Below are 25,703 nucleotides of genomic sequence, written 5' to 3' on the forward strand. Positions count from 1 at the left end.
ACATTTCTCCCAAAGATCTGTTCAAGCACAGGGATTAGTTCAGGGACATTCTCTGGCCAGTGCTATCCAGGAGGTCACAGGAGTTTCTTCTAGTGAAGACCCGCAAACTTGACCATTGATCCCTCGGATGTCAACGCTGGTACACCACTGGAACGAGATGAGTAAGGGGAGTCAATGGGAGAGTTTCTCCCATCAGCCCAGTGCGGTGTGGACCCCAACTCCCTGGGGTCCTGGGAAGGACGGTGAATATACCTTAGTGAGCATCTTATGGTCTGAGCTGGCTGCTTTCTCACTGCCCCACCCCAACTCCCCTGCCTGTTTGAGCTTAACGTGCCAGCTTTGTGTGGTTGTTGGGTGAGGGCTCTCAGAGCCGTGTTATGAAGCTGGCTAGCCCGAGGCATATGCTGATAACCCCATAGCTCGGACTGCTTTGATCTTCACCCCCCACTAATGAATCAGCCGCAGACAAGATTTTAAGTGGCTGGGTGTTGTCCCTGTTGTCATGCCTGCAGGGGTCAAAGAAGGAGCAGATGGGGGCAGAGGTGATGCGCAACTGTCCATAGGGGAGGCACAATTTAAAGGCCGGTGGCGGGGAGGGAAGCATGTGAATGACCCTGTAATAAGATGAGGCCCTGAAACAAACTAGCATCAGAGATCTGGTATGATCCCTAAGGCCTGAACTAAAGTAATGGTCAAGACTTTGCTAACATAAAGCAAAGTTAAGCTGTGAGCCAGAGGCAGGCCCTGCTCACAGAAGCTGGCATGAAGTGGGCTGATGTTGCAAAAGTACACCTACCTAAAAGGTCCTGGGCACTAGTTATGGAACCACGTGCCAGGATGGTACCAGAGCACTCTGGTACTAGCACATTCCCCACAGACAACAGGAACAGGTGTGGTACTTAAAGTACAACACAGGATCTTTTCAGGGAGAATAAGGCAAAGCACCACATTTATTGGTAACACATGCATCAATTAACACTGTATCATATGCATACGATATATATATTACACTCATGCACTCACTCACACACACACAAGCACACTCTGTCTTGTTGTTACCAACTAGTTGCTCCCCTTAACTTCACTTAGATGGGGAAGGGGTGAAGCCGGGCTTCTGCCGATCCAGATCAATGCTCCATGTTGACAAGACGAGACCCGAGGTCCTCTGCAAGACACCTCACTTTTCTAGCAGCTTCCCTCTCATGCAAATCTATCCCAGATTCAAAACCTGCGTCTTGTGCTACAAGAGTGACCGGCCCATAAAGGGGGATGCGAAACACTCACACACAGCCCGATTCCTTCCCACAAGGGGAAGCATTGCATGCGCGCACACACACACACACACACACACACCATGAATTCCCACGGGGCAGCGCTGTGCAAGCAGACACACAAACACACACACAGCCCCGATGTCTGCACGGGGCAGCGCTGGGTACACCCACACACGCTATTTGCCAGCGGATTACACAACCATTTGCCAACAGCAGTAGCTGGCTGGGACCCGCTGCAGGGAGAGGTGAGGGGTGGAGAGTTGCCGTGTGCAGCGATGACAAAGGATGGCTGGGGAGTAGCAGAGGATGAGCCTGTAGATTAAGAAAAGGAGTACCCGTGGCACCTTAGAGACTAACAAATTTAATAGAGCATAAGCTTTCGTGAGCTACAGCTCACTTGCATCCGATGAGCTGTAGCTCACGAAAGCTTATGCTCTAATAAATTTGTTAGTCTCTAAGGTGCCACGGGTACTCCTTTTCTTTTTGCGAATACAGACTAACACGGCTGCTACTCTGAAACCTGTAGATTAAGGGGCCCTTGGCCTTGGAGGGGATTTACAGTTCTATGGCAGGGGGCAGATTTGTACCTATTGGGGCACAAATTTTGCACCAAGATGCGTGAACAGGAACTAAGGGTAGGTCTACTCTGGCATTTTCATCATTAAAATTTTTGTTGTTCAGGGGTGTGGAAAAAACCCAACCAACAAAAGTTTTCCTGCCGAAAAGCGCAAGTGTGGACAGCGCTTTCTCGGTGGGAGACGCTCTCCCCCATGGGTGCTGATTTTTGGTTTTGCCAATGCTGGGTGCCCCATCTCAGCTCCACCCCCTCCCGAGGCCCTGCCCCCACTCCACCCCCTCGGCCCTCTCCCCTAAGTGCCTCCCACCCACTGCTTTCTCCATTCTGCCCCTTCCTGCCTTTAGGGCAAGGTGTCTGTGTTGGGGGGGCATCCTCTCCCCGCAGCCCCCAGCCCAGCAGGTGTCTGTGCTCCAGCTCCTCCCAGTCCCCAGGGCTGCACCCCCCGCTTTGAAGCTCGCAGGACTCACACACGCTGCAACGTTTGTGGGAGGGGAGCAGCCGGTGGGACATGGCCAAAGGCGAGGGGGGAAGAAGCACAGACTGGCTCATGTGTGCGTGTAATCGCCATTTCATTTCCTTAAGCAGCACGGTGCTAGTTTGGGGGCTTTCCCGGGCTGGGTGGCTTCGGGCTTCTGCCTTTTGGGGGGGGGGGGGGCTTGGTTTGTCTTTAATGTCCTGCCGGAGAGCGTGACTGGCTCCCGGGTTTGCAATCAGCGAAAGCAAAGCTTTAAAAGGCGGCCTGCTGCTTCCCTTCTCCTTCCCTTTCGCCCCGGCTCGCTGGGCCGCTGCCTGCCCGCCTAGCGCTGCCAGGGGAAGGAAGCTCCTGGCTGGAAGCGGATCCAGGGGACTGGGCTGGATGTGATGGGAGGCATTCCCGGGGGTGGGTCCAGGGGAAGGGAATCAATCCGCCCCGCTGCAGGGAGGAGGGGGCGCTGACCAGAGTGGGGGGACCCCCTCCGGCAGGAGGAATCCAGACAAGGGGAGGGAGCGGGGAAGGGACGGCTCCCCTCCCAGAGAAGCCCCGCTTGCCTGTGGCCGTGGCTGGGTGCCCCCGGCTGGTCGGGTGCCCCCGGCCGGCTGGCCCCAGCCCAAGTTCACTCATCAGACGCGAGGGCCAACTTGTCTTCCAGCCGCCCACGGGCGACTTGCCCAAACTCCCACTAGCCAACGCTGCTCCCTCACGGCCCCTCCTCTTGGCTAGCAACCCCCATGGCACCGGGCGGACTTACCCGGCGCTCGCCGCTCCGGGGCTGAGGCTCGCACGGACGGAGACAGACTGAATCGTCCCAGCCAATAAGAGCGCAGGAATGCGGCGCAGCATGCAGATCCCTGCAATCCCATTGGCTATCACAGAACGAGCCGCCCCCGCCTCAAGTCACCCAGTTATTTCCCAGCTGCTCACTCTTACCCCGTGTCACTTTCACTTTCACTAATTCCACCCCGCCCAAAAAACCCCTTTTCCGTTTCCTTCTTGGCCCAGCCTTGTCCTGCCCTCTAGACTCTAAAGAGGGGGAAACTTAAGGCCAGAATTCTCCAAAGCGTTAGGCAGGTAAAAGGGGTTTTGATGGAGCTGGTCAGAAACCGGGGGATTGTTTCTGTGGAATATTTTGAGTTTTTGGGGAAAAAAAATCTAAACTGAAATTTCTGAGCTGAAAACGAAGAGGAGCAGTCGCTTACCGTACAGCTGTCCCGGGTGGAGATATGCCAAGCAATCCACTTGGAGCGTCTCTGGGGTGGAAGGCGGCGAGGAGAAAGTCTGAAGGGCTGGGTCGTGTCTGGCACAGTCTCGGCGAACTGCACCTTTGACCAGCTCCGCGGCCTGCTGTAGAAATGCCTGTTCGGGTCTCAGGCCTCCAGCTGTCACCTCTCTCTGGGCAGGGGCCCGTGTCCCACTCCCATCTGACCAGAGGTTTTTGGCTGCAGCCCCCTGTAGTTTGCTGGGATACCCCCAGCAGCCGGTCTGCCGTGAGGCCAGCACCTGTGCCGTGGTTACCCTCCATAGACATGGCAAGTGATTTACCAATGACCCAAATGGTGTCTCCAAAGCAAGCTCGTTTATTCAGGATAACAGTCTCCAGAGAAAACATGGAGACAATAAATGGATTTACAGGCACACTGAACGTACCAGAAATCCCCCATCAGGGAGGCTAAAATCCCAACCCTTCCTCAGACTACTTGGGCCCATTGGACCAAAAGTCCTGTCCATTTGCTGGATCAGAAAGAGGCCACGAGGCTGGATAAACTCAGCCTTGTAGAGCAAAATCCTTTAGTCTCTGGAAAATCCAGCCTGATCCAGCCCATACAAGCCTCTCCAGCGGGTGGTGGCTCTCTGGAGCTGTTAACAATCCTAGGGGTAATCACCACCCCACACTGTTGTTAGTTCCTGGAGGAGCTGTTAACCTCCCCCACGCAGCAGAAGATAATCATATCTAAACCAGTCATAGGTTTCATAGCGTGGTTCCCCAAGATATGGCCTGGGGTTGCAATATCTGTCGCACTGTCCTGGTGGTACAGCAGGTTCTGGAGACATCTCGAGTGTGAAGCTTCTTTCCCCCGGAGAAAGGTGCGGCTCTGGGAAGAATTCAAGGGGAATCCGGAGACCACCTGGGAGATGAGTTGGTCCATCACCACCTTGTCTCTGTGGAATGACGTGTAGAGCAACCCAGCCGTGAGGGCCTGGATCTCACTGACTCTGCATGCCAGCGTGAAGGCAAGTGGGAAGATCCACAGGGGACCTCAGCCATTGCCGGTACAGGTTACTGCCCTTTGGAGGGAGACTGGTGGAGGCAAACGTTTCCATCCTGAACCTGAGGCAGTGCATGTATTGGTTGCGTCTCCTCAGGTCTAGGATGGCTTGAAGACCCCCCTGTCCATGGGTGACAACATCTAGCACCCCCATCTACACCCACCTGTCTTGTGATGCCCCCTCTCAACCTTTCCTTGGGCAAAGGTATCCTGCCTGAGCCCCCCCAACATGCCCCCTCAGAGACCGTCCCCAATATCTCCCTCAGAGACCCCCTGACATCTCCCCTCAGAGATGCCCAATATCTCCTCAGAGAGCCCCCGATATCCCCCCCAGAAACCCCCCTGACATCCCCCCTCAGGCCCCTCCCCCAGGGACCACAGGAGCCATTCTCCCCCCCCTGTGGGGTGGGGGAGGGGCCTCAGGGGGATGTTAGGGGGTCTCGTAGCATGGTGTGTGGGGATAATGGGGGGTCTCAGGGAATCATGTCAGGGGCATGCTGGGGTTCTGTGAGGGGTGATGTCAGGGGGTTTCTGAGGTCAGATATTGGGGGTCTCTGAGGGGGGAGGTTGGGGGTCTCTGACGGGGGAGGTTGGGGAGATATTGGGGGTCTCTGAGGGGGACACTGGGGTGATTGTCACTGTACAGTAACCGTCTGCCCAAGCCCCACAGCCCGCCAGGGCACCGACTGAAGGACACTGAGATTGGGGCCCCCGTCGCACCAGGTGCTCCACAGACACACACACACCCTGACACAGACTGTAGCCCCCGTCCCTGCACATGAACAAACCATGGGGAGAAATGCCCCAAGTCCAGGAACAGACATGGGGGCAGGTCAGCTGGATGGGGCAGTGGGTCGCTGTGGGACTCAGGACTCCTTGGTTCAGTTCCTGGCTCTGCCACAGACTCTCTGTGTGACCTTGAGTGAGTCACTTCAACTGTCTGCAACGCGCGGCCATTAACCCCAGTCCATGATAACAGAGTGGGGGTAGGGGTGGCGGGGGTGGTTAGAAATCACAGAGCAACCGTGGGGCCCAGTGGAGAGAGCAGTGGTCCGGGACTCAGAAAATCTTGGAGATTCACTGACAAAAAACATTGTGAACGCAGAGATAACAACGCAGAACACAAGAGATGCACTTCCTGGACACTACGGTGCTAATAAGCGATGGTCACATAAACACCACCCTATATCGGAAACCTACTGACCGCTATTCCTACCTACATGCCTCTAGCTTTCATCCAGATCATACCACTCGATCCATTGTCTACAGCCAAGCTCTACGATATAACCGCATTTGCTCCAACCCCTCAGACAGAGACAAACACCTACAAGATCTCTATCATGCATTCCTACAACTACAATACCCACCTGCTGAAGTGAAGAAACAGATGGACAGAGCCAGAAGAGTACCCAGAAGTCACCTACTACAGGACAGGCCCAACAAAGAAAATAACAGAACGCCACTAGCCATCACCTTCAGCCCCCAACTAAAACCTCTCCAACGCATCATCAAGGATCTACCACCTATCCTGAAGGACGACCCATCACTCTCACAGATCTTGGGAGACAGGCCCGTCCTTGCTTACAGACAGCCCCCCAATCTGAAGCAAATACTCACCAGCAACCACACGCCACACAACAGAACCACTAACCCAGGAACCTATCCTTGCAACAAAGCCCGTTGCCAACTCTGTCCACATATCTATTCAGGGGATACCATCATAGGGCCTAATCACATCAGCCACACTATCAGAGGCTCGTTCACCTGCGCATCTACCAATGTGATCTATGCCATCATGTGCCAGCAATGCCCCTCTGCCATGTACATTGGCCAAACTGGACAGTCTCTACGTAAAAGAATGAATGGACACAAATCAGACGTCAAGAATTATAACATTCAAAAACCAGTTGGAGAACACTTCAATCTCTCTGGTCACTCGATCACAGACCTAAGAGTGGCTATCCTTCAACAAAAAAGCTTCAAAAACAGACTCCAAGGAGAGGCTGCTGAATTGGAATTAATTTGCAAACTGGATACAATTAATTTAGGCTTGACTAGAGACTGGGAATGGATGAGTCATTACACAAAGTAAAACTATTTCCCCATGGTATTTCTCCCTCCCACCCCACCCCCCACTGTTCCTCTGATATTCTTGTTAACTGCTGGAATTAGCCTACCTTGCTTGTCACCATGAAAGGTTTTCCTCCTTTCCCCCCCCTGCTGCTGGTGATGGCTTATCTTAAGTGATCACTCTCCTTACAGTGTGTATGATAAACCCATTGTTTCATGTTCTCTGTGTGTGTGTGTATAAATCTCCCCTCTGTTTTTTCCACCAAATGCATCCGATGAAGTGAGCTGTAGCTCACGAAAGCTTATGCTCTAATAAATTTGTTAGTCTCTAAGGTGCCACAAGTCCTCCTTTTCTTTTTGCGAATACAGACTAACACGGCTGCTACTCTGAAACCTGTGAACGCAGAGTTAAGGTTGCCCGGGGGTAGCTCGTGCCCTTCTGGAACGTCGAGCTCAGCAGCACTGGAGCTTTGGAACCTCAGGGAATACAGTGTTCTGGTAAATGCCCAACACAACCTTAACTCTGCCCTCTTTGACAATGGCGGTGAGTTGTATGGGTTCATGGTGCCCGTGCTCCAGCAATACTCAGAGCATGATTTAAAAGGGCCCGGGGGCCCCCGCTGCCACCACCCGCACTGCAGCAGCACTAAAGCGGCTTCCTGCCCGCCCTTGCTCCCGGAAGTGGCCAGCATGTTCCTGCAGCCCCTGGGAGGAGGAGGGGGGGCATTTCCACGCACTGCTCCCACCCCGAGCGCCGACTCTGCCATTGGAACTGTGGCCAATGGGAGCTGTGGGGGCGGTGCCTGTGGGCAGCTGCGTGCGGAGACCCCCGGCCCCCTCGCCTAGGAGCCGCTGCCAGAGGCGGGTGCGGGTCACTTTTGGGAGCCATCTGAGGTAAGTGCCACACCCCTCACCCCCTTCCACACCCCAATCCCCTGCCCCAGCCCAGAGCCCGCACCCAAACTCCCTCCCAGAGCCCAACCCCTCACTGGTCCTGCCCCCAAACTACCTCCCAGAGCCCGACTCCCCCCCCTCCTGCCCCCAAACTCCCTCCCAGAGCCTAGACCCCCTCCTACATCCCCAACCCCCTGCCCCAGCCCAGAGCCCGCACCCAAACTCCCTCCCAGAGCCCAACCCCTCACTGGTCCTGCCCCCAAACTACCTCCCAGAGCCCGACTCCCCCCCTCCTGCCCCCAAACTCCCTCCCAGAGCCTAGACCCCCTCCTACATCCCCAACCACCTGCCCCAGCCCAGAGCCTGCACCCAAACTCCCTCCCAGAGCCTTAGCAGGTATTGCGGGGGGGTGGGAGGCACTTCTGGGCACCACCAAAAATTATACAAACCTGCTGCCCCTGCTCTTTGATCAAGACCCCAACACATCCCCAGTGCCCACACTCACACACTTTTTATAAAAAGAAAAGGAGTACTTGTGGCACCTTAGAGACTAACAAATTTATTAGAGCATAAGCTTTCATGAGCTACAGCTCACTTCATCATCTCCCCTCTGTTTTTTCCACCAAATGCATCCGATGAAGTGAGCTGTAGCTCACGAAAGCTTATGCTCTAATAAATTTGTTAGTCTCTAAGGTGCTCCAAGTACTCCTTTTCTTTTTGCGAATACAGACTAACACGGCTGCTACTCTGACACTTTTTATAGCCTCTTCCCCCATATATGCACAATTTTCCCTTCCACAGAATGGGCATATGTCCTCTGGCTAGACTAGCCCATAAAGTGGAAAATCTCTCTCTCTGTCTCTCAGCCACACCTTCCTCTCGTCCCCCCAACAGAAATCCCTGATCTACTCACCCCGGCTATCTTTTGTGGGCAGCCAGTCCCCAGCCACAGGGCCACCACTGCTGCCCTCTGCTCCAGCCCCAACCCCCTGGCTGCTACCCCTCCTCGTCCCCTTCCCTACCTGCTCCCAGCTATCCCTTCCCAGTTCCCGCCCCGCTCTTTGCTGCCCCCACCCCACCCGCTTCCTGGACCCCTCACTGCACTGGCATGGTTAATTCAGGTACTTCCTAACTTTTGAGTTCTTGGCTCTTCCCACAGTCAGTGTCCTGCCCTGGTCCCTGAAGGGGAAAGGCCATGTGTGCTGTTCTGCAATCCCCTTCGTCAGCCTGGCCCCTGTCCTGGTGCAGCAGTGTTGTCTAATGGGGCCAATGAAAGGCTCTAACTAGCTCCTTTCTTCTTTCCCCATAGTCCGTAGGGAGGCCAGGAGAAGACCCAGGCTGACCAGACTAATTTCCAGGACCAGGTGGGAGATATCCCTAAGTGGCTGGAGGCCTAAGAGGAAACCCAGGGGTGGCTGGAAGAGAAGAACCGAGGGGTGCTGGGGAAGGTGGGGCAGATAAGGAAGAAGAAGCTACTGCTGAGGTGGGCGAGATGAAGATGGAGATCTAGGACCAGAATTGGGAGCTTAGAGCCATGGCGCAGCAGTGAGAGCAGGAGCTGAAGGCCAGAAACAAAGTATTACGGTAGTGCCTATTAGTGCCAGTCGTGGGCCAGACCCCCATTGGGCCAGGCGCTGTACATTATGGGTTAGGGGTATTCTGGGAGCACCAGTGAGTCATGGGCCAGGCTCCCATTGGGCCAAGAGCCATACTGTATATATTAGGTGTAGTACGGTAATACCCAATCATGGCCGAGGACCCCCATGGTGCCAGGCATTTGTATGACATAGAGGCAGTGTGAGAGTCCGAGTGACTCCTAATCGGCAGGATGATGCCAGTCTGGGACAGCAGGGGGAACGGATCTGCCATGAGTCGGGGCTCCCCCAGACAAGTAGGGGTGCAACCAGGAGAATGTCAAGGACGTGACATGGGTCTCCCACTGGCTCTCTGGGGACGGGCATGGGGTGGCTCTGAAGAGGAGAGAGGAGCCCATGGAGTGGGTAGAACCGCAGCTCAGCCATGACTGTCTGCCTCAGCCCACGGTGAATCAGGAGGGACCCAGCTGAAGTCACTGGGCCCAACTCTCCTGTGCCATGGGCTGGGAAATGACCCCGCTGCAGGCAACAGGGCATCCCGGTCAGGCCTGAGTGGGAAATGAACCACCAGAGTTCATGCTGGGACATTCCATAAGAAGTTGAAAGAGACAGATGTGGGCAGGAGAGGTGTGTCAGATGAAGATAGGGAGAAGGGAAAAGGGATGATCTTTCTGTGCACAGGGAGGAATTTACAAATTGGTACAAATATGTGCCCAGGAGAATCGGGAGTAGGAGCAGAGAGGTGATTTTACCTTCGCATTTCGCACTGGTGCAAACCACTGCTGGAATCCTGGGTCCAGTTCTGGTGCCCACAGATCTTTCTGTGCAAGGGTGCTGCATGTGGGGTTTAACCACTAAACAGGGGAGTCTCGAGTAGGAGCTGAGAGGTGATTCTCCCTATGGATTTGGCCCTTTTGCGACTGCTGTTCGAATCCTGAGTCCAGTTCTGGTGCCCATAGGTCAAGCAGGCTGTTGATAAACTGGAGCAGGGTCAGAGAAAAAGCACAAGAATCACTGAAGGATTAGAAACCTGCCTTACAGTGAGAGACTCCAGGAGCTCGATCTGTTTAGTTTAAGGTTAAGGGATGATTTCATCCCCATCTATAATTACTGGTATGGGGAACAGGAATTTGATAATAGGGGGCTCTTCAATCTGGCAGTGAAAGGTCTGACAAGATCCAATGGCTGGAAGTTGGAACTAGACAAATTCAGACTGGAAATAAGACACACAGTTATAACAATAAGGGGAACTAACCACTGGAACAACTTACCAAGGGTCATGGTGGGTTCTCCATCACAGTTTTTAAATTAAAATGGGATGTTTTTCTGAAAGCTCTGCTGCAGTTCAACCAGGAACTAATTGAGAGCTGTTCTCTGGCCTGTGTTATCCAGGAGCTCAGACTAGATGACCATGAGAATGGGGGGAAGGGTCCCTTCTGGACTTGGGATTTATGAAATGGAGCTTACACTCATGCATGTCACTGCACTTTGAAAGCCACATGCCGAGCCACTATTGTGGGTGTGTTTATTTCACTCCTTGGCATGACACCTCATTGAGTTAACAAAATTGCCCCCTGTGATCTCAGCTTGTACCTAAGTAAAATGTCATGAGATCGGCTTAACAGCAGGTGGCTTAACAATAATAAATTTGGGTTTTTTTTATTTGCCTTCTGGATTTTGAGCCTTTAGAGGTCATGTTTTCAATTTCTTCTCCACATCTCTAATGGCTAGAAATGTAGCTCTTAGTTAGGGAGTGGGAGGAAAGTGAGATTCTCCCATGATCACATGACTCCATGAGCTGGGGCTTTCAGAAAAAACGGAGTTGGTGACTTTTTGCTGAATACTTTTGCAGCACTCTTCTTTGCAACTTCTTCTCAGCTCCATATTGAGATCCTGAAGTCCCCTCTGTCTGTCTGGAACAGCTTCCTCAGTGCATGGTGTATGATCAGCCCCTAGTACCTATATCTGATGGTGGGTCCCACCTAAGGGAGCGTGTTCTGCCATTTCAGAGGGCACTGCCCATCAGGAGAGCATCTCCCTTGCTTGGAGTATGGGAGTGCCCAGTTCTGAGATGGTCCCCCTCTACCACGTTTCCTTTACATCATGTCTGTAAAAAATTGAGGCAGCAACTCTGGCCTCAAGATATTCCGAGTGGTCTTTGAGGGCGACCAGCTGCCAATGAAACCTGGATTGATTGTACGAGAACAAAACTAGATTATGTTGATTAATTTTGGACAATTACAGGATTGAGCATCTTGCTTATGTGGTTACACCCTTTGGCAAAATAACTCCAAGGTTGAAGGATGATACGTTTTTCATTTCTGGGTATGGGTATCACCTTGTAATTCGTAACTGTAATGATTAAATCAATCGGGGATTAACGTGGATGTATGTTTACTAGGTATAAAGCAGAGGCAACAACATCCCCAGATCATCTTAGTTCTTGTCAGTCAAATTGCCTGGATCAACTTGAGACGAGCCTTGGAACTTGAAATTGTCTATGGCCGCCCCGGTAGGTAGATTTTTCCTCTTTTTGCTCCAAGGATCGCGGCATAAGTATCCCCCCTTTCCCCCAACTCACCCACTTTTTTTTAAAGTTGTAATTTGATCAAAGGTCAGCATGAAGGGTGATACTAACTCAAGTGAATACATTGAATTAGCAGTTAAAAAGAAATGCATAGTCTGGGGTCACGTGTCCCTCAGGCTGGAGAATATAAAAGCATGTCAGAGAAGTAGCGTAACTCAAGTCAACGTAACTTAGATCTACTTGCCGTGGGGTCCACACTACACTGGGCTGATGGGAGAAACTCTCCCATTGACTCCCCTTACTCATCTCGTTCCAGTGGTGTACCAGAGTTGACATCCAAGGGATCAATGGTCAAGTTTGCGGGTCTTCACTAGAAGAAACTCCTGTGACCTCCTTGATAATCATGGCCAGAGAACGTCCCTGAACTAATCCCTGCGTTTGAACAAATCTTTGGGAGAAATGTCCCATCTAGATTTAAAAGTTCTCTGTGATGGAGAAGTGCCCTGCTTCTTCCCCTCTGTCCTTTATCCCTTCCCTCCTCTTTTTACCTAGCTCCTCTTTCTAAAGTCAATTTGGGAGCCTATAGAGGTAAAATGAAGCCACTGCTCCATCAGTCAAATTCTGAGAGAAAGTCGCAAATGGTGACCAAGAGCACCCAGAGCTAAGACCTATACCCTCACAAAAGTGGGACTCACACCCATACTGGTTTTCAAGAGTCAAGTTTTTTAAAATCCCCCCTTCTGCTTTGAAGCCAGGCTGGCTTAGCCAGTGAGTACACACGTCAATGCTAGAGCACTGTGAAAAACTGGCTGTGAAACGGAAAGCTCTGCTTAACCTTCCTTAACTGTGCAGTTGATATGGTCGTTAAAGACTGTATCGTAATGCAGATGCTCAAAGAGGCAGAGTTAAAAGTCACACAGGTAATCTTAATTCCGGCATTTCCTGACTTCTTGGAGCCTCATTCTATAGCCTTAATGTTCTCCTAACAAATCTAATTTCCAGTGGATTTGTTGAAGAAAAACAGCATGTTACCAGACAATAAAAGACAATCACAATTGTACGCAGCAGGGGACTGAAGAACGTTGCATGGACAAGTGCCTCGTTGTTAGCACACAAGGGCTTATTCCGATATAAATGGCTAGTCTCTGGGACAACATCAGTACCTGCTGTTTGGCAGAGAGCTGTAGGCCATGCCAGGGTTTGTTTTGGGCCTTCCTTTGATTCGTTTGCTCACTGGGACAAGTAGGAAGTGCTGAAGAAGTTGCATATGAAACTGTTCCCAAGGTACAACCATAGACTTGCTGCTCTTGAGCCTCAGACTTGGAAACAACTCCATATCGGGCTCTTTACTTTGTGACTTAAATCTCTGACTGGGTTCTCAGTACAAAAGAAGGATTGGAACAGGCCAGTGTGACGATTTGGGGAAGCACTCAAAGCTTCGTATGCCGTCTCCCTTCCTGTAGCAAAATCCAAGAAGCCATACTCAAGTGTCCAACATCTAATTCTGCCTTTCACTGTGGTGCTTGGAGAAAACACTCTTGATTTAAAAAAAAAAAAGCAGCCAATGCTCTCAGGAAAGTAGCCTTACCAAGTGACACCGTATGTCATAGAATTGAAGAAATGGCTGAGGATATTGTCTCTCAACTTGTAGAGAAACTTAAAAGGGCAAAAACATTTGCCCTTCAGCTTGATGAGCCCCCAGATATTAGTGGAGAAGCTCAGCTGATTGCGACTGATATCAACGAGCACATACTGTTCTGCAAAAGTATAAAGACAAACTCAACCGGAGAGGCTATTTTTAAACTAATTCATTTTTCTTTCTTCTGAACATGATTTGAGTTGGAAGTTATGCAAACTTGTCTGCATTGATGGGGCTCTGCATTGACCAGGAGAGTTAATGGACTTGTAGCTAGGATGAGGAAAGAAAATCCTTACAGTGCACCCACTGCAAGGATCATACATAGAAGATGAGTTCTGAGCTTCCAGAAGTTTTGAATGATTCTGTCAAAATTGCCTGCTTTATCAATCCAGGCCACGCCATGCTCACCTGTTTCATATTCTTTGCAAAGAGATCGGGTCAGAACCTCAGCAACTGGTGCTTCAAAAGTACTTGACAGATTGTTTGAATCATGCACAGAAGCTCACATGTTTCTTTCTGATCATTCATCCCCTCTTGCCTCTGGTGTTTGACAGCACTGTGTGCTTAGCTCAACTTGCCTAGCTCACAGATATATTTAGCAAGCTGAATGACCTAAATTTGTCCATGCAAGGCCGTGACACTAACATTCTGAATCTCTGTGACCAAGTGAATGCTTTTATCAAGAAAACTGAATTCTGCAAGTCCAAATATGGAGACAAAGACTTTACCTGTTTTCCACTGCTTCATGCATATGTCACTGATGTTGGCATAGGGGAAAATGAGCAGAGGAAAAGAAATAATCACTTTTTTTTTTTGGCCCACTTGACATCTGAGTTCAAGTCATATTTACCCAACATTCAACACAGCTCCGCTCAACTCGACTGGGTAAGAAACCCATTTCTTTTGTCAGATGTGAGCAGCACCTCTCTGCCAGTCAGCAAGAAGCTTCTTGAGCTGTCCACAGACTGTGGTCTGCAAGTGAAGTTTAATGACTCCACACTAACTCAGTTCCGGTGTTTAGTGCAGAAAGAGTACGCTCACCTTAGGAGCCACGCTTTGGGTTTTCTGCTACTTTTTGGGTCAACATATCTTTGTGAAGTCTCCTTTCCTGCTATGACTGCCATCGGGAGAAAGGGTAGGAATAGACTCAATGTGGAGAAAAGCTTAATTATTGCAGCTGCTTCACTGACTCCCAGAATGACAAGGCTCACAAGTGAAAGACAGGCGCATATATATATATATATATATATATATATATATATATAATAATCACACTGAAATGCAAGTACAACATTTATATTCCAATAGATTTGATAATTATATGGCAAAAATGAGTCAATTTCTCAGTAACAGTGTGCTGTGACACTTTTGTATTTGTCTGATTTCGTCAGGAAGTAGTTTTTAAATGAGGTGAAACTTGACAGTCGGCAAGACAAATCAGCCTCCTGAAAGGGGTCCAGTAGTCTGGAAAGATTGAGAACCACTGATCTGGGTGCCTTCATGTGAATAGAGGACCATCAAGGTTTAACGACCCTCCTGTGTCACCATGCCTTGGAATTTCACTCTGAAATGGAGGTAGAAGGACAGTAGGGAAGGCACAGAGCAAGCTTACAATCAAAATGGAGATTGTAGCTGGATACATGCACATAGGAAGCTCAGAACGTCAATCCAAACTCAAACTGTACATAGGTTCCCCAAATCGTCACAGTCCCCCATTCTCCCTTTGCCCACATGCCCTTGCCCATAGCTTTGGCTCATTTTAAGGTCCAGATACTGAAGTTTAGATAAAGCCCCGGTGCAACTTGATCACAGTTGGAACCTGAGTTAGTACATGAAGATGATGAAAGATCTGCATCTCTACCATATGCTGTGTAAAGAACCAGACGTCTGAGTCATCTCCTGTTTTCTGAGCTCCAAGAACGTTTCAGCTGTTCCTTTGTTCGCTGAATTGCTTTCTGATATTCTTGCCATCTTCTTAAATTCCCTGTTGACAAGGAAATGAGGCAGAAACCACTTGATCCTATTTTCCTTTAGCCACAAATTCAGTACACCCAAGATCAATTTCCCTTCCTCTCTGGGAATAGGCTATACGGGGTCTGAGAGTCTTTAGACTAGTCTAATGCATCCATAGTTAACACATCACAATTTTTGTGTCTAGACAGGAGCATAGCAGCAATATCAGCTAGGTCACCTCTGTCCAGCCCTGATTTTATAGAGGATGTCGGAGCATGCTTTGCTGTGAACTCTCACACCTTTACCGATGGGGATGGGCGTTCCCTAATTTTGTCATGTTTGAGTTGGTGGTGGTTGTAGCTGAAACACCTTAAAACTACTGTATGATATAGTACTTTTTGGACTAGCATAGAACCCAGGACTCCTGGTTCCCATGCCCCCTGCTCTAACGCACTAGACCCCACTTCCCTCCCAGAGCCAGAGATAGACTCAAGCATTCAGAGGCAGCATTGCCCAGTGTATAGGGTAATAGACCAGGGCTCAGGACACATGGGGTCTGTTTCCCAACTGAGCTACTGACTATTTGTGTCACCTTGGCCAAGCCATTTTTCTTCCCTGGTCCTTTGTTTCCCTTCCCCCTCTTTGTCTGCCATTTCTGCTTACTGTGAGCTCTTCAGGACAGTGACAGCTTCTCATGGAGTATCCGGGCAGCACCTGGCACCATGGGGGCTGTTGCGGGGCAGTTACCCCGCTCCTGTGAAAGGCTGGGCTGACTGGGGAAGCAGCCACAGCTGGGGCCACACTCCAGTCAGGCCACAGCTGGTCCTATAAAAGGGCTGTGAGTCAGGAGCTGAGTCTCTCTCTCTCCAGCCTTGGAGGGAGAAGGACCTGGTTGCCTGGGAGAAAAGGGTACCTGAAGAGGAGCAGGACTGGGGGAAGGCAAGAGGAGCTGGGGAGCTCCAGTCTGGCATCTCCCCATGTTGAGGCCTTGCTAAAGGCCTAAGGCAGGTACTGGGGCTGCAGAGGGGCAGCCAGGGGACAGGCAAAGGCAGCTGGTCCAACCTCCCACTTGCCGATGATGAGTGGCCATTACAGACTTCAAAGTAGCAGCCGTGTTAGTCTGTATTCACAAAAAGAAAAGGAGGACTTGTGGCACCTTAGCGACTAACAAATTTATTTGAGCATAAGCTTTTGTGAGCTACAGCTCACTTCATGCGTCTGCCCCAGTGAGCGGGGGCTTGATGAGGATTGGCAGTAGCTACTGAGGCAAGGTGGGGTTAGAGGTTCCCCTGGGAGGGGAGACCCAGAGTGTGGGGGTACTGCTGGGGCAGAACCCCAAGGTAAAGGGCACCGGGATCTGGGAGGGACATGGGGGGCCTGCGACAGGCGAGACACCGGCCAGTAAGAGGTGCTCTGTATACTGGAGAACTAATTCCCGGGACGACCAGCACAAGGCACCGCACCGGTGAGTCTCACTTCGCTACAGGGCCCAGGTCTATGCAGCACCCAGTGTGACGGGGGCCCATATCTCAGTCAAGGGGGGGGTCTGTGCAGTGCCAGGGTCCCCGATCTTGCCCGGGGGGGTTGGGTCTGTGATGTGCCCTGCCTCATGGAGGGCCCCAGTGTTGGTCAGGGTCTTTGTATAAAGCAATGGGGCCTGGAGAGACTCAACTGCCTTTCTGCTCTCCCACCAGAGCATTGAAATGTGGCTAAGGAACAAAGCTAGCAAGACTGGCCTCAAGGACTTAGTGACATCAGGTGAGTGAGGACAGCTAGCCAGAGACCAAACATCTGATCCTGCACAGAGTCAGCCAAGGGGGGAGCAGGGGCAAGAATGGAGAAGCTGGAGGGGAAAGTGGGGAGAGATAGAGGAGGACAAGGAGCTGGGGAACATGAAGAAGGGGAAGCTAAAGGGGACAGAAGCCAGGCCTCAGCCCCCCCAACAGGAGGTCACAGCTCCCCCCACCCTTGGATTGGTGCAGGGGGAAATCTGGGGGGTTAGGCCTATAGGATCATCAGGGGTCTCCTGTGGGCTAATGTGCACTCCCAGGTTAAGTGGGGTGAGTGTGGGATACAGAGGGCAGCGACTCAGTTTTCCCCCCCTGCAGCCCTTCAGTGCAGTCCTGGCTGTCACTGGGCAGGGGGAGGGGAGCTGCTGAAATGACAGCCCCACCCACCCACCCCACCCGCTGGCCGGAGCACTGGGTAGAACAATCCTTAGGGTTTCTCATCCCACAGGTCCCCAAAACACATCCCAGACCAGGTATAACTATGTGTTAGCAGGAGGGGTGCGCACAAGACACAGGAGGTAACTGTCCCGCTCTACTCGGCATTGGGGAGGCCCCGGCTGGAGAACTGTGTCCAGTCCTGGGTGCCGCACTGTAGCAGAGATGTGGGCAAACTGGAGAGAGTTCAGAGGACAGCAACAAAACTGATCAGAGATTTAGAAACGCTGACCTGTGAGGCAAGGTTAGAATAACTGGGCACGTTTAGTCCAGAGAGAAGACGGAGCGCGGACCGGATAACAGTCTTCAGATACATTACGGGCTGTTATACGGGGGACGGGGATCAATTGGTCTCCATGGCATGACAAAGTTCTGAGCCTGTATTGGTGGGTCCTGCACTTCTGAGGCCGCTGAATCTGCCTAGAAGCTCACTAAGGCCCTCAGGGGTGACCTCCTTTTCTTTTGGGTAGCAGCAAAGGTCACAGCTTTATTGAGCTACTTTCATCACAGGCCAATATGGGAGGTGGGAAGGGGGAATAACCCCTAGTCTTTGTTGCTCTTTAGAGTGCAGTATGTGCATTCCTGCCTAGACCTAGGTCTGCTTCCCCTCTCAGGGGGTTGGTGTAGAGCAAGGGGGTGGGGGGAACCCAGGCCCACCCTCTACTCCAGGTTCCAGCCCAGGGACCCTAACAGCAGCAGCTGTTGGCAGCTTCCCCTTCATCACTGGTACTGCTTTGATCCCCTAGGCCACTTCCCCATGGTCCCCTTTTTCCTAACTGCACCCTTACCTTAGGATTCAGCAACACTTCCTCTCTTCCAACTCCTTCCCCCTGAGCTCTATGGAGCACACTAGAAGGAGAGCTTTTAAGCACTATGAGTAGGATCTTGATTAGTTCCAGCTGTCTCCATTAGCTTAATGGCCTTTGCTGGTTAATTGGAGTCAGGTGCCTGCATTAACCTAACTACCTTAACTGGTTTATTGGCATCAGGTGTCTTGATTGTCCTGGAGTAGCCTTTGTTTGGCTACCCAGGGAACAGGGACCTGATCATCCTGAGGCTAATATATATAGAGGAAGTGTTGCTGAATCCTAAGGTAAGGGTGCAGCTAGGAAAAAGGGGACCATGGGGAAGTGGCCTAGGGAATCAAAGCAACACCAGTGTTGAAGGGGAAGCTGCTAACTATAGCCTTCTGGTCTGAGTCTGTCACAATGGCCACAGAAGGCAGGACAAGATGTAATGGGCTTAATTGGCACCAAGGGCAATTTAAGTTAGATATTAGGGGAAAGTTTCTCACTCTAAGAGCAGTTAAGCTCTGGAACTGGCTTCCAAAGGAGGTCGTGGGATGCCCGTGACCTAAGTTCCCTCTAAGCCGTGTGGCCGTGCAGCAGGCTATCAAGGGCTGCACAGGCAGGGAGAGGCACCTCTCCCACATCCCCGGGCTGCTGCAGTGAGAGAGTGCTGGGGGGAGTCCTTTCTCCTTGGGGCAGCCTGCACCCAAAACCCCTCATCCCTGCCCCCCCCCGAGCCTGCACTCCTCCCAGCACTGCAACTCTCTGCCCCAGTCCTAAGCTCCTTCCTACACCCTGAACCCCTCATCCCCAGCCTCACCCCAGAGCCCACATCCCCAGTCAGAGCCCTCACCCCCTCCACACCCCAACCCTCTGTCCCAGCCCAGAGCCCCCTCCCACACTCTGAACCCCTCAGCCCCTCCTCCGCCACACATCACCTCCATACTGGTGCACATAAAATTCATTCCACGCATGGACATAAAAAATTAGAGGGAACATTGCCCGTCACTGGAGGTTTTTAAGAACAGGCTCGACAAACCCCTGTCAGAGCTGGCCTAGGGTTACCTGTCCCTGTCGCCGTGCAGAGGGCTGGTTTAGGTGACCTCTCGAGGTCCCCTTCTGCCCCACATTTCTAGGATTCTCTGATTCTATAACAGGGATCCGTCAGCTGGCACTGAGATGTGGCCACCTCTGGGATGGGGCAGCTGTTTCTATGCCCCACTGCCAGCAGCACCGCGCCCTCTAGCGCTGCATGACTGGGGTGTTGGGGCCAGCACTGACTGAAAGGGGAGAGCACCCCTTACAGAGCCCCCTGCCGGGCTCCCTGCAGCACCACACCCCCTACCGCCCTGCTGACTCCAATGGCAGAGTCCCTCACGGTGCTTTCCAGGGAGATCTCCCCGCCAAACTGCGACCCGGCCCACTCCTGCTTAGCGTGAGACAGGCTGGGCTCACAGCAGGGGTCGGTCTGTGGCCCACCTCAAATATCAATATCAGGGGGATGGCTGTGATGGAAAGAACCATAAACTTCCAGAATAAAACCCTTCCCCTGACCCCATCTGCCTTTCCCAGGGAGGGAGGATCTAACCCTAGACCCAGTCACGGCCCATCCCCTGCTGGAGATCTCACCGGATGGGAAGGAGGTGAAATGCAGGACTATCATGAAGAACGTCAGCTCCAGCCCGAAGCGATTCGACACGGCCAACTGTGTGGTGGCCCAGCAGAGCTTCAGCGCAGGGCGGCACTACTGGGAGGTGTTTGTGGGCCGGAAGCCGCGCTGGAACCTGGGCGTCGTCTCGGACCTAGCGGAGAGATGGGGCAGATTGATCCAGAAGAAATCCTGGTGGCCATGGTCTGAGGAGGTCTGTGCTGACGGCTACTGGCTGATTGGCTACAACCAGGAGAAGCCCGAGAAGCCGTACTGGGCGTTTGACACCAACCCAATGCCCTTTGACTGTAGCCCCCACGCTGAGACCATCGGGGTCTATCTTGATTACACGGGCGGGGAAGTGACCTTCTACAACACCAATGACTCCGATAATTTGATCCCCTTGTACTCCTTCTACAACGCTGCCTTCAAGAACGCCCCCGTCTTCCCCATCTTCGACCCCTGCTTGCATGACAAGGGGGCCAACACGGAGTCCCTTAAAATCCTGTGAGCAGCTGATTCACTAGTGGGGGTGGGGACCCAAAGCAATCCCAGCCTTGGGGCTACGAGCATATACCTCGGGCTAGTCAGCTTCACGGCACTGCTCTGAGAGCCGCACTAACCTCACCCAGCGACCAGGCAAAGCCAGCACATTTAGCTCAGACAGGCCCTTCCTCCAATGGGTTTGTCTTGAGTAGGGTAAAAAATGTTTCTTACTATCACAGTATCTAGGTTACCCCTTCCAGAGCCAGGGAAGGACACCAGGAGTCCTGGCTCCCAGTCTCCCCCACCCCCCGCTCTTACCACCATACCCCACTCTCCTCCAGCACTGGGGAGAGAACCCAGGAGTGGAATCCAGATTGCACCTGGTGTCGTCATTCTCACCTGAGGAAAGTGCACCTAAAACGCCATCCAGAGCGTGTGTGTGTGAGAGAGAGAGAGAGAGAGAGAGAGAGGAGTTACCCAATCAGGGACCTCAGGACTGATTCCCCTTGTTCTCCTCAGTGCAAATGAGGAGTAACTGCTGGAATCCCTGCAATGCAAAGCCAGTGTCAGAGTGAGGACAGTGAGATTCGGAGTGACGCTGAATTGGATTTACACTGATCCAGAGCGTGCTGGCCGTCGTATCTCTTCATACCTCTGTCTGCAAACTGCTGTTGCTCATCACTGCCCAGTGGCTACTGAGCTCCAGCTGGGGGTTTGTGCTTGTCTGATTATTTTACTTTGCTCAATAAAGAAAAATATTTGCCATAATTCCCCAGAATCCTTAGTCGTGACTCAGTTTCTCCATCCAGATCCCTGGGAATCTGGAGCTTGCTGAGATCTTTCCTCAGGTTAACCCTTGTGCTGCTGCAGATATGTTTACTATGACGGGGGTCCCCCAGGCACAACCTGGAACTGGGGTACCACTTTGCCCTCTTAACTCTCCACCCTGGGCTGTCTCTCACAATGCTTTGCTAGTGACAAGGAGCAAACCCCTCCAGGCGCTGTGATCACTAAGCCATCAGCATGTGGAGCCCCACACCCAGCTGAGTTGCATGAATGCTCCCTGAGCCACTCACGAATCACACAGAGAAAGGCACCAGCCAATTCCCCCAGCTCCACAGCCTTGCCCCCCAGAGCTGTACCATCTTGCCCTGGTCAGAACCCTGATGAGTGTAAGTATTTAACCCAGTCCACCCCTCCCTCCATGTGCAGAGGACACAAACTAGCCTTTGTAATCTGAGCTGAGATTTCCCAAGCACTTCCCGCAAAACACACTGTTTTAGGTAAAATATAAAACAGATTAATTAACTCCAGAAAGATGGGCTTTAAGTGATTATAAGCGGTAGGCACAAAAGGTCAGCGATAGTTACCAAAGAAAATAAAAGGTAAGTGCACCGTCTAAATCTTAAACCTCGTTACACTGGGCAGTATTTAGATCAAGCGATTTTCTCACCCCACTGGATGTTACAGTTCTTAATACACAGGCCTCTCTCTCGAGACTGGGACCAGTCTCCTCAGTTGAAGTTTTCGTCTTCTCACTGTTCTTATTGTTTCCGGCATATGTGGCGGAGGAGAAAGGGGACAGTAGCAGCATGCCTGGGCCTATTTTATACCGTCAGTCCATGTGCCTAGAAGACACTTGCCCAGACATGTCCTGATGGGCTTTGCTGAGTCCCAGGGTTGAGCAATCCCCCTGGTGCTCTTGTGCTACTCACTCATAGGGTTGAGCAGTCCCCATTGTGTGGTGTTTGGGCAGCTGTCATTGAATTGTAAACCCCTTGATCACAACTCCCCTGCTGATTAATGGTTGGTTAATACCCTCCTGGGAGTGGTTAGCAGTAGAGACTCTCAAACTTACAACGTATTTCAGAAACAACCATACAGCAAATTAAATCTCATAACTTCCTTCACACTTAATGACATACCTGTCTGGACAGAACAACGGGTTTCAGCAGATCATGACCTTTCATAAGATATCGTACATGGCTTTGTATGAAATACCACAACCATACATAAGTGATGAATATGGGGGTTACAGAGCTATTCTGAGGTCCCGCGTGTCACATATACACAGCTGTAAAAAAGGCCTTCTCCTCAAGACCCCTCCCATAATCCCTGCCTCCTTCTTCCGGATTTCCAGCATCTCCATGCTGAGTCCAGGCTGGCAACGCCCTGGCTGCAGATCCTCAGCTGCCCCAGGTTAGTAAATATTAACAAGGGATGGTGTTAAACTCTCACAACCCATTTATAGGCTAACCGAAATCCCGTCCGTGTCGTTTTTCTGTATACATAGTCCTCTGTATCTAGGAAGCTGAATAGTTCTGTCCTTCAGTTGAACCTAGTGAGTGAAAGGAAAACTCCTATTTCCCTGCCCCTGACTACCCTTCCCCTCCCATTAGCCATTCACTGCAGCTTCTGGCAAACTTGTTAAAACCATTCTGAATTTTGCTCCCCAAAAGGGCGAGTGGAGGCCGTGCACACACTGGGGGTCACCAGCGAGTGACTTAGATGTTTATTTTGGGGAGTGCTGTATCTCAGGACCCCTGTGGTCAAATGGCCCCACATTTGGCTCTCCGACCATCCCCTGTACCCCCAAGAGGCATCCCCAATGCCAAAGCGATCCACGCAACCATGCGGATTGGAGAGCACATGGAGCAGTCCGGCTTTAAACAGAAAGCTGGTCTTGTCCTTACCTCTAGCAGCACTGGCGCTCCCCTCTCACACACAGAAGGGAGTCAGCTACCTTGCAGCTCCCCAGCTCCGTCCTCTCCCCCAGGGACACAGGGCAGCTTGAGAGAGGAGAGGAATTCTCACTGCATTGCAGAAGGTGACAGTCACCCTAAATATAGCCCTGAGTCAGGGGGTCTGTCTCTGACCTGGATACACTGCGTAAGAAGGACAGGAGATGGAATAAGGAAAGGGGGAGGTGGTTAGCAGAACCAGCTGGAAAATAATTATTTTTCCTGTGAAAATGTTGATTTTTTTTCTCTTTTTGAAATTTCCCACCAAAATGTTGCAGTTTTTTATGACAAAGCGAAACAGTGTGGCTGGAAACCAGCCCATTTGCTGGCTTCTGGCTTCTGCAGAAAATGGAAACCACGGACGAAGAAAAATATTTCGATGGAAAAACTCCCACATGCTCTAGTACTGGGCTTTGGGTGATTGCCTGAGCTGCAGGGAATGGTTACATCTCTCCACCTCAATAGGGCACTAACCCGATCCCATCCCTCTTCTGAGCACTCCTTCCCCCCATCACAAACACCCTGACTGACACTTAACTCTCCCTTGCCTGGGAAACAGCTGTTAGCGAGGATGATAACATGCACCAACGTTTGGCAAACAGTGAAAGTTTGATCCTGTGATTTACAGTAACTGGAGTGAAATTGGGGAAACTTCCCTAGTGGGGAGGGGGGAGACCGAGATGCAAATAGTTCAGGGGAGTCAGGTGCTATCCCCACCTTCTTAGCCGAGAGAGAGACTGTCATAGGGCTTGGCCACCCCAGTGTGCCCTCCTCTGGTCAAACATGGTGCTGCAGGGAACCCTGCCTCAGTTTCCTTTTCCAAGGTGAGTCCCCTTGGCTTTCCCCACACTGGTCAGTGACGGAGATGTGGGTTAGCTCTCTGACCAAGTCACTAAACAAATGTAACCTCTTCGGGTGTGGTGTATTGAGGACTGTGTTGGAATTGCAAACTATCGCTTCAAGAGTGGGAGCGTTTGGGTCCTGCTTCCAGGCCTGGGGCTCTGGAGGGATGTGTGGGCTCTGAGTCTAGCAGCAGGGTCTGCAGAAAGCCAGCCTGGAGAAAGATGGGGTGAGTTGGGCCTTACTGCCGGAGGGAGCAGCCTGCTTTTGTCTCTCTCTGTTTTTGGTTCCTGTGTTCTGGAGAAATAAAGTCATGTTACATTGCAACTGTCAAGTGAGAGCATTTATGTGTTGAACTAAAAACTTCACTCCAACAGAACTGACCAGAACTGCACTGGTCTTTGTTATGTGCACACGTGCAGAGAAGTGGGATAAAAACATAGTCTCCTCTTGCTGGAATGTGGCACCGTAACACCGCTTTAGAATTCAGAATAAGAACTCAAAACCAGAGCGAGACAAACCAGGCTGCTCCAAAGGCAGTGAGGTACAACTCATCCTACCTTCCTCTAGCTGGCTCTTTGCACACTGACTCTCATCTCATGCTGCCCTACAAGGCCCCCTGTCCTACAAGCGGGGCCAGGAAATCCCACTCACTTAAGGTGATAGCTTGCAATTCCAACACAGCACTGTCTTTTCTGAGCAGCCAGGCCCAGGGCTTCTCCCTGGGTCTCTCTGTAGAACGCAAAACTGGAACCAAAATCGAGTGCTACTGAAGCATCATCTGCCCCTCTCTGGGCTTGATCCCCTTGTCCCACGGGGGCTCCTCTTCCAGAAAACCGACAGCCAGGAGTGGAGCCTATCCCTTGTGCCGGTGCCTCCCAGCGGCGTTAGCTCCGCTCATAGATTTCAAGGCCCAAAGGGACCATTGTGATGGTCTACTCCAGGGGTCTCAAACATGTGGCCCGCGGAGTTCTTTGCTACAGTCGCTAAGCTCCCCGCTTCCCCCCTGTGTGCTGCTCCCCGCTCCTCTGCCTACCTCCAGGGAAGATATTGGGGGGGGGTCTGAAGAGGAGGTTGGGGAGATATTGGGGGTCTCTGATGGGGGATGTCAGGGGGTTTCTGAGGGGGGAGGTTGGGGAGATATTGGGGGGTCTCTGAGGGGAGATATTGGGGTTGCTGAGGAGGGAGGTTGGGGGGTCTCTGAGGGAGGAGGTTGGAGAGATATTGGAGGTCTGAGGGGGAATATTGGGATCTCTGAGGGGAGAGATTGGGAAGATATTAGAGGCCTCTGAGGGGGGTGTCGCAGGTCTCTGAGGTGGGAGGTTGGAGAGAGATTGGGGATATATTGGTGGACTCTGAGGGGGGATGTTGGGGGTCTCTGAGGGGGAGGTTGGGAAGATATTGGGGGCCTCTGGGGGGGTGTCACAGGTCTCTGAGGGGGAGGTTGGGGAGATTGAGGGGGGATGTTGGAGAGATATTGGGGGTCTCTGATGGGGGATGTCAGAGAGTTTCTGAGGTCGGATATTGGGGATCTCTGAGTGGGGCAGGTTGGGGAGATATTGGTGGACTCTGAGGAGGGATGTTGAGGGTCTCAGAGGGAGAGGTTGGGGAGATATTGGTGGGCTCTGAGGAGGGATATCAGGGGGCTGTTGGGGGGGTCTCTCGGGGGCATCTGAGGAGGTTTTCAGGGATACCTTTGCC

At 51.8% G+C, this 25,703-nt stretch overlaps 3 protein-coding genes and 1 long non-coding RNA gene across 5 annotated transcripts in view; 1 reads left to right on the plus strand and 3 right to left on the minus strand.

Moving 5' to 3' along the window:
- Positions 1 to 3,156, minus strand: part of LOC119856755 (protein mab-21-like 3) — a 46,128-nt gene extending 42,972 nt beyond the window's left edge. The window contains exon 1 of one of the 2 annotated variants that reach the window (XM_038404730.2): positions 3,081 to 3,156. The gene's annotated coding sequence lies outside the window, so the exon portion shown is untranslated. The remainder of the gene's footprint in view (positions 1 to 3,080) is intronic. The other variant, XM_038404731.2, reaches the window with a different exon arrangement.
- Positions 3,157 to 3,560: 404 nt separating this feature from the next.
- LOC119856758 lies at positions 3,561 to 18,330 on the minus strand. The gene is made up of 4 exons (XR_005293419.2): positions 18,288 to 18,330; positions 15,183 to 15,305; positions 9,908 to 10,135; positions 3,561 to 4,489 (listed from the first exon to the last, which is right to left on the minus strand). It is a non-coding gene; the product is annotated as an uncharacterized LOC119856758 (long non-coding RNA).
- LOC119856757 (tripartite motif-containing protein 72-like) lies at positions 11,535 to 20,854 on the plus strand. The gene is made up of 3 exons (XM_043517108.1): positions 11,535 to 11,667; positions 16,969 to 17,032; positions 19,860 to 20,854. The coding sequence occupies exons 1-3, from the start codon at positions 11,656 to 11,658 to the stop codon at positions 20,444 to 20,446; spliced, it is 663 nt and encodes a 220-aa protein (XP_043373043.1). The 5' UTR covers positions 11,535 to 11,655; the 3' UTR covers positions 20,447 to 20,854.
- Positions 20,855 to 22,453: 1,599 nt separating this feature from the next.
- The window catches only part of CD2BP2 (CD2 cytoplasmic tail binding protein 2), a 6,442-nt gene continuing 3,192 nt past the window's right edge, over positions 22,454 to 25,703 (minus strand). Inside the window, exons 5-6 of the mRNA XM_043516069.1 lie at positions 24,614 to 24,621; positions 22,454 to 22,543 (exon numbers count right to left, since the gene is read on the minus strand). Coding sequence (XP_043372004.1) covers positions 22,454 to 22,543; positions 24,614 to 24,621 — 98 coding nt within the window. The remainder of the gene's footprint in view (positions 22,544 to 24,613; positions 24,622 to 25,703) is intronic.

This window comes from Dermochelys coriacea, chromosome 6 (assembly GCF_009764565.3).
Source record: "Dermochelys coriacea isolate rDerCor1 chromosome 6, rDerCor1.pri.v4, whole genome shotgun sequence".
NCBI lineage: Eukaryota > Metazoa > Chordata > Testudines > Dermochelyidae > Dermochelys > Dermochelys coriacea.

What these genes read in the sequence shown, in the direction of transcription:
- LOC119856757 (XM_043517108.1), top strand. An exon ending in CAAGGACTTAGTGACATCAG is followed by an intron (nt 17,033 to 19,859) that starts GTGAGTGAGGAC and finishes TGCCTTTCCCAG; the next exon opens with GGAGGGAGGATCTAACCCTA.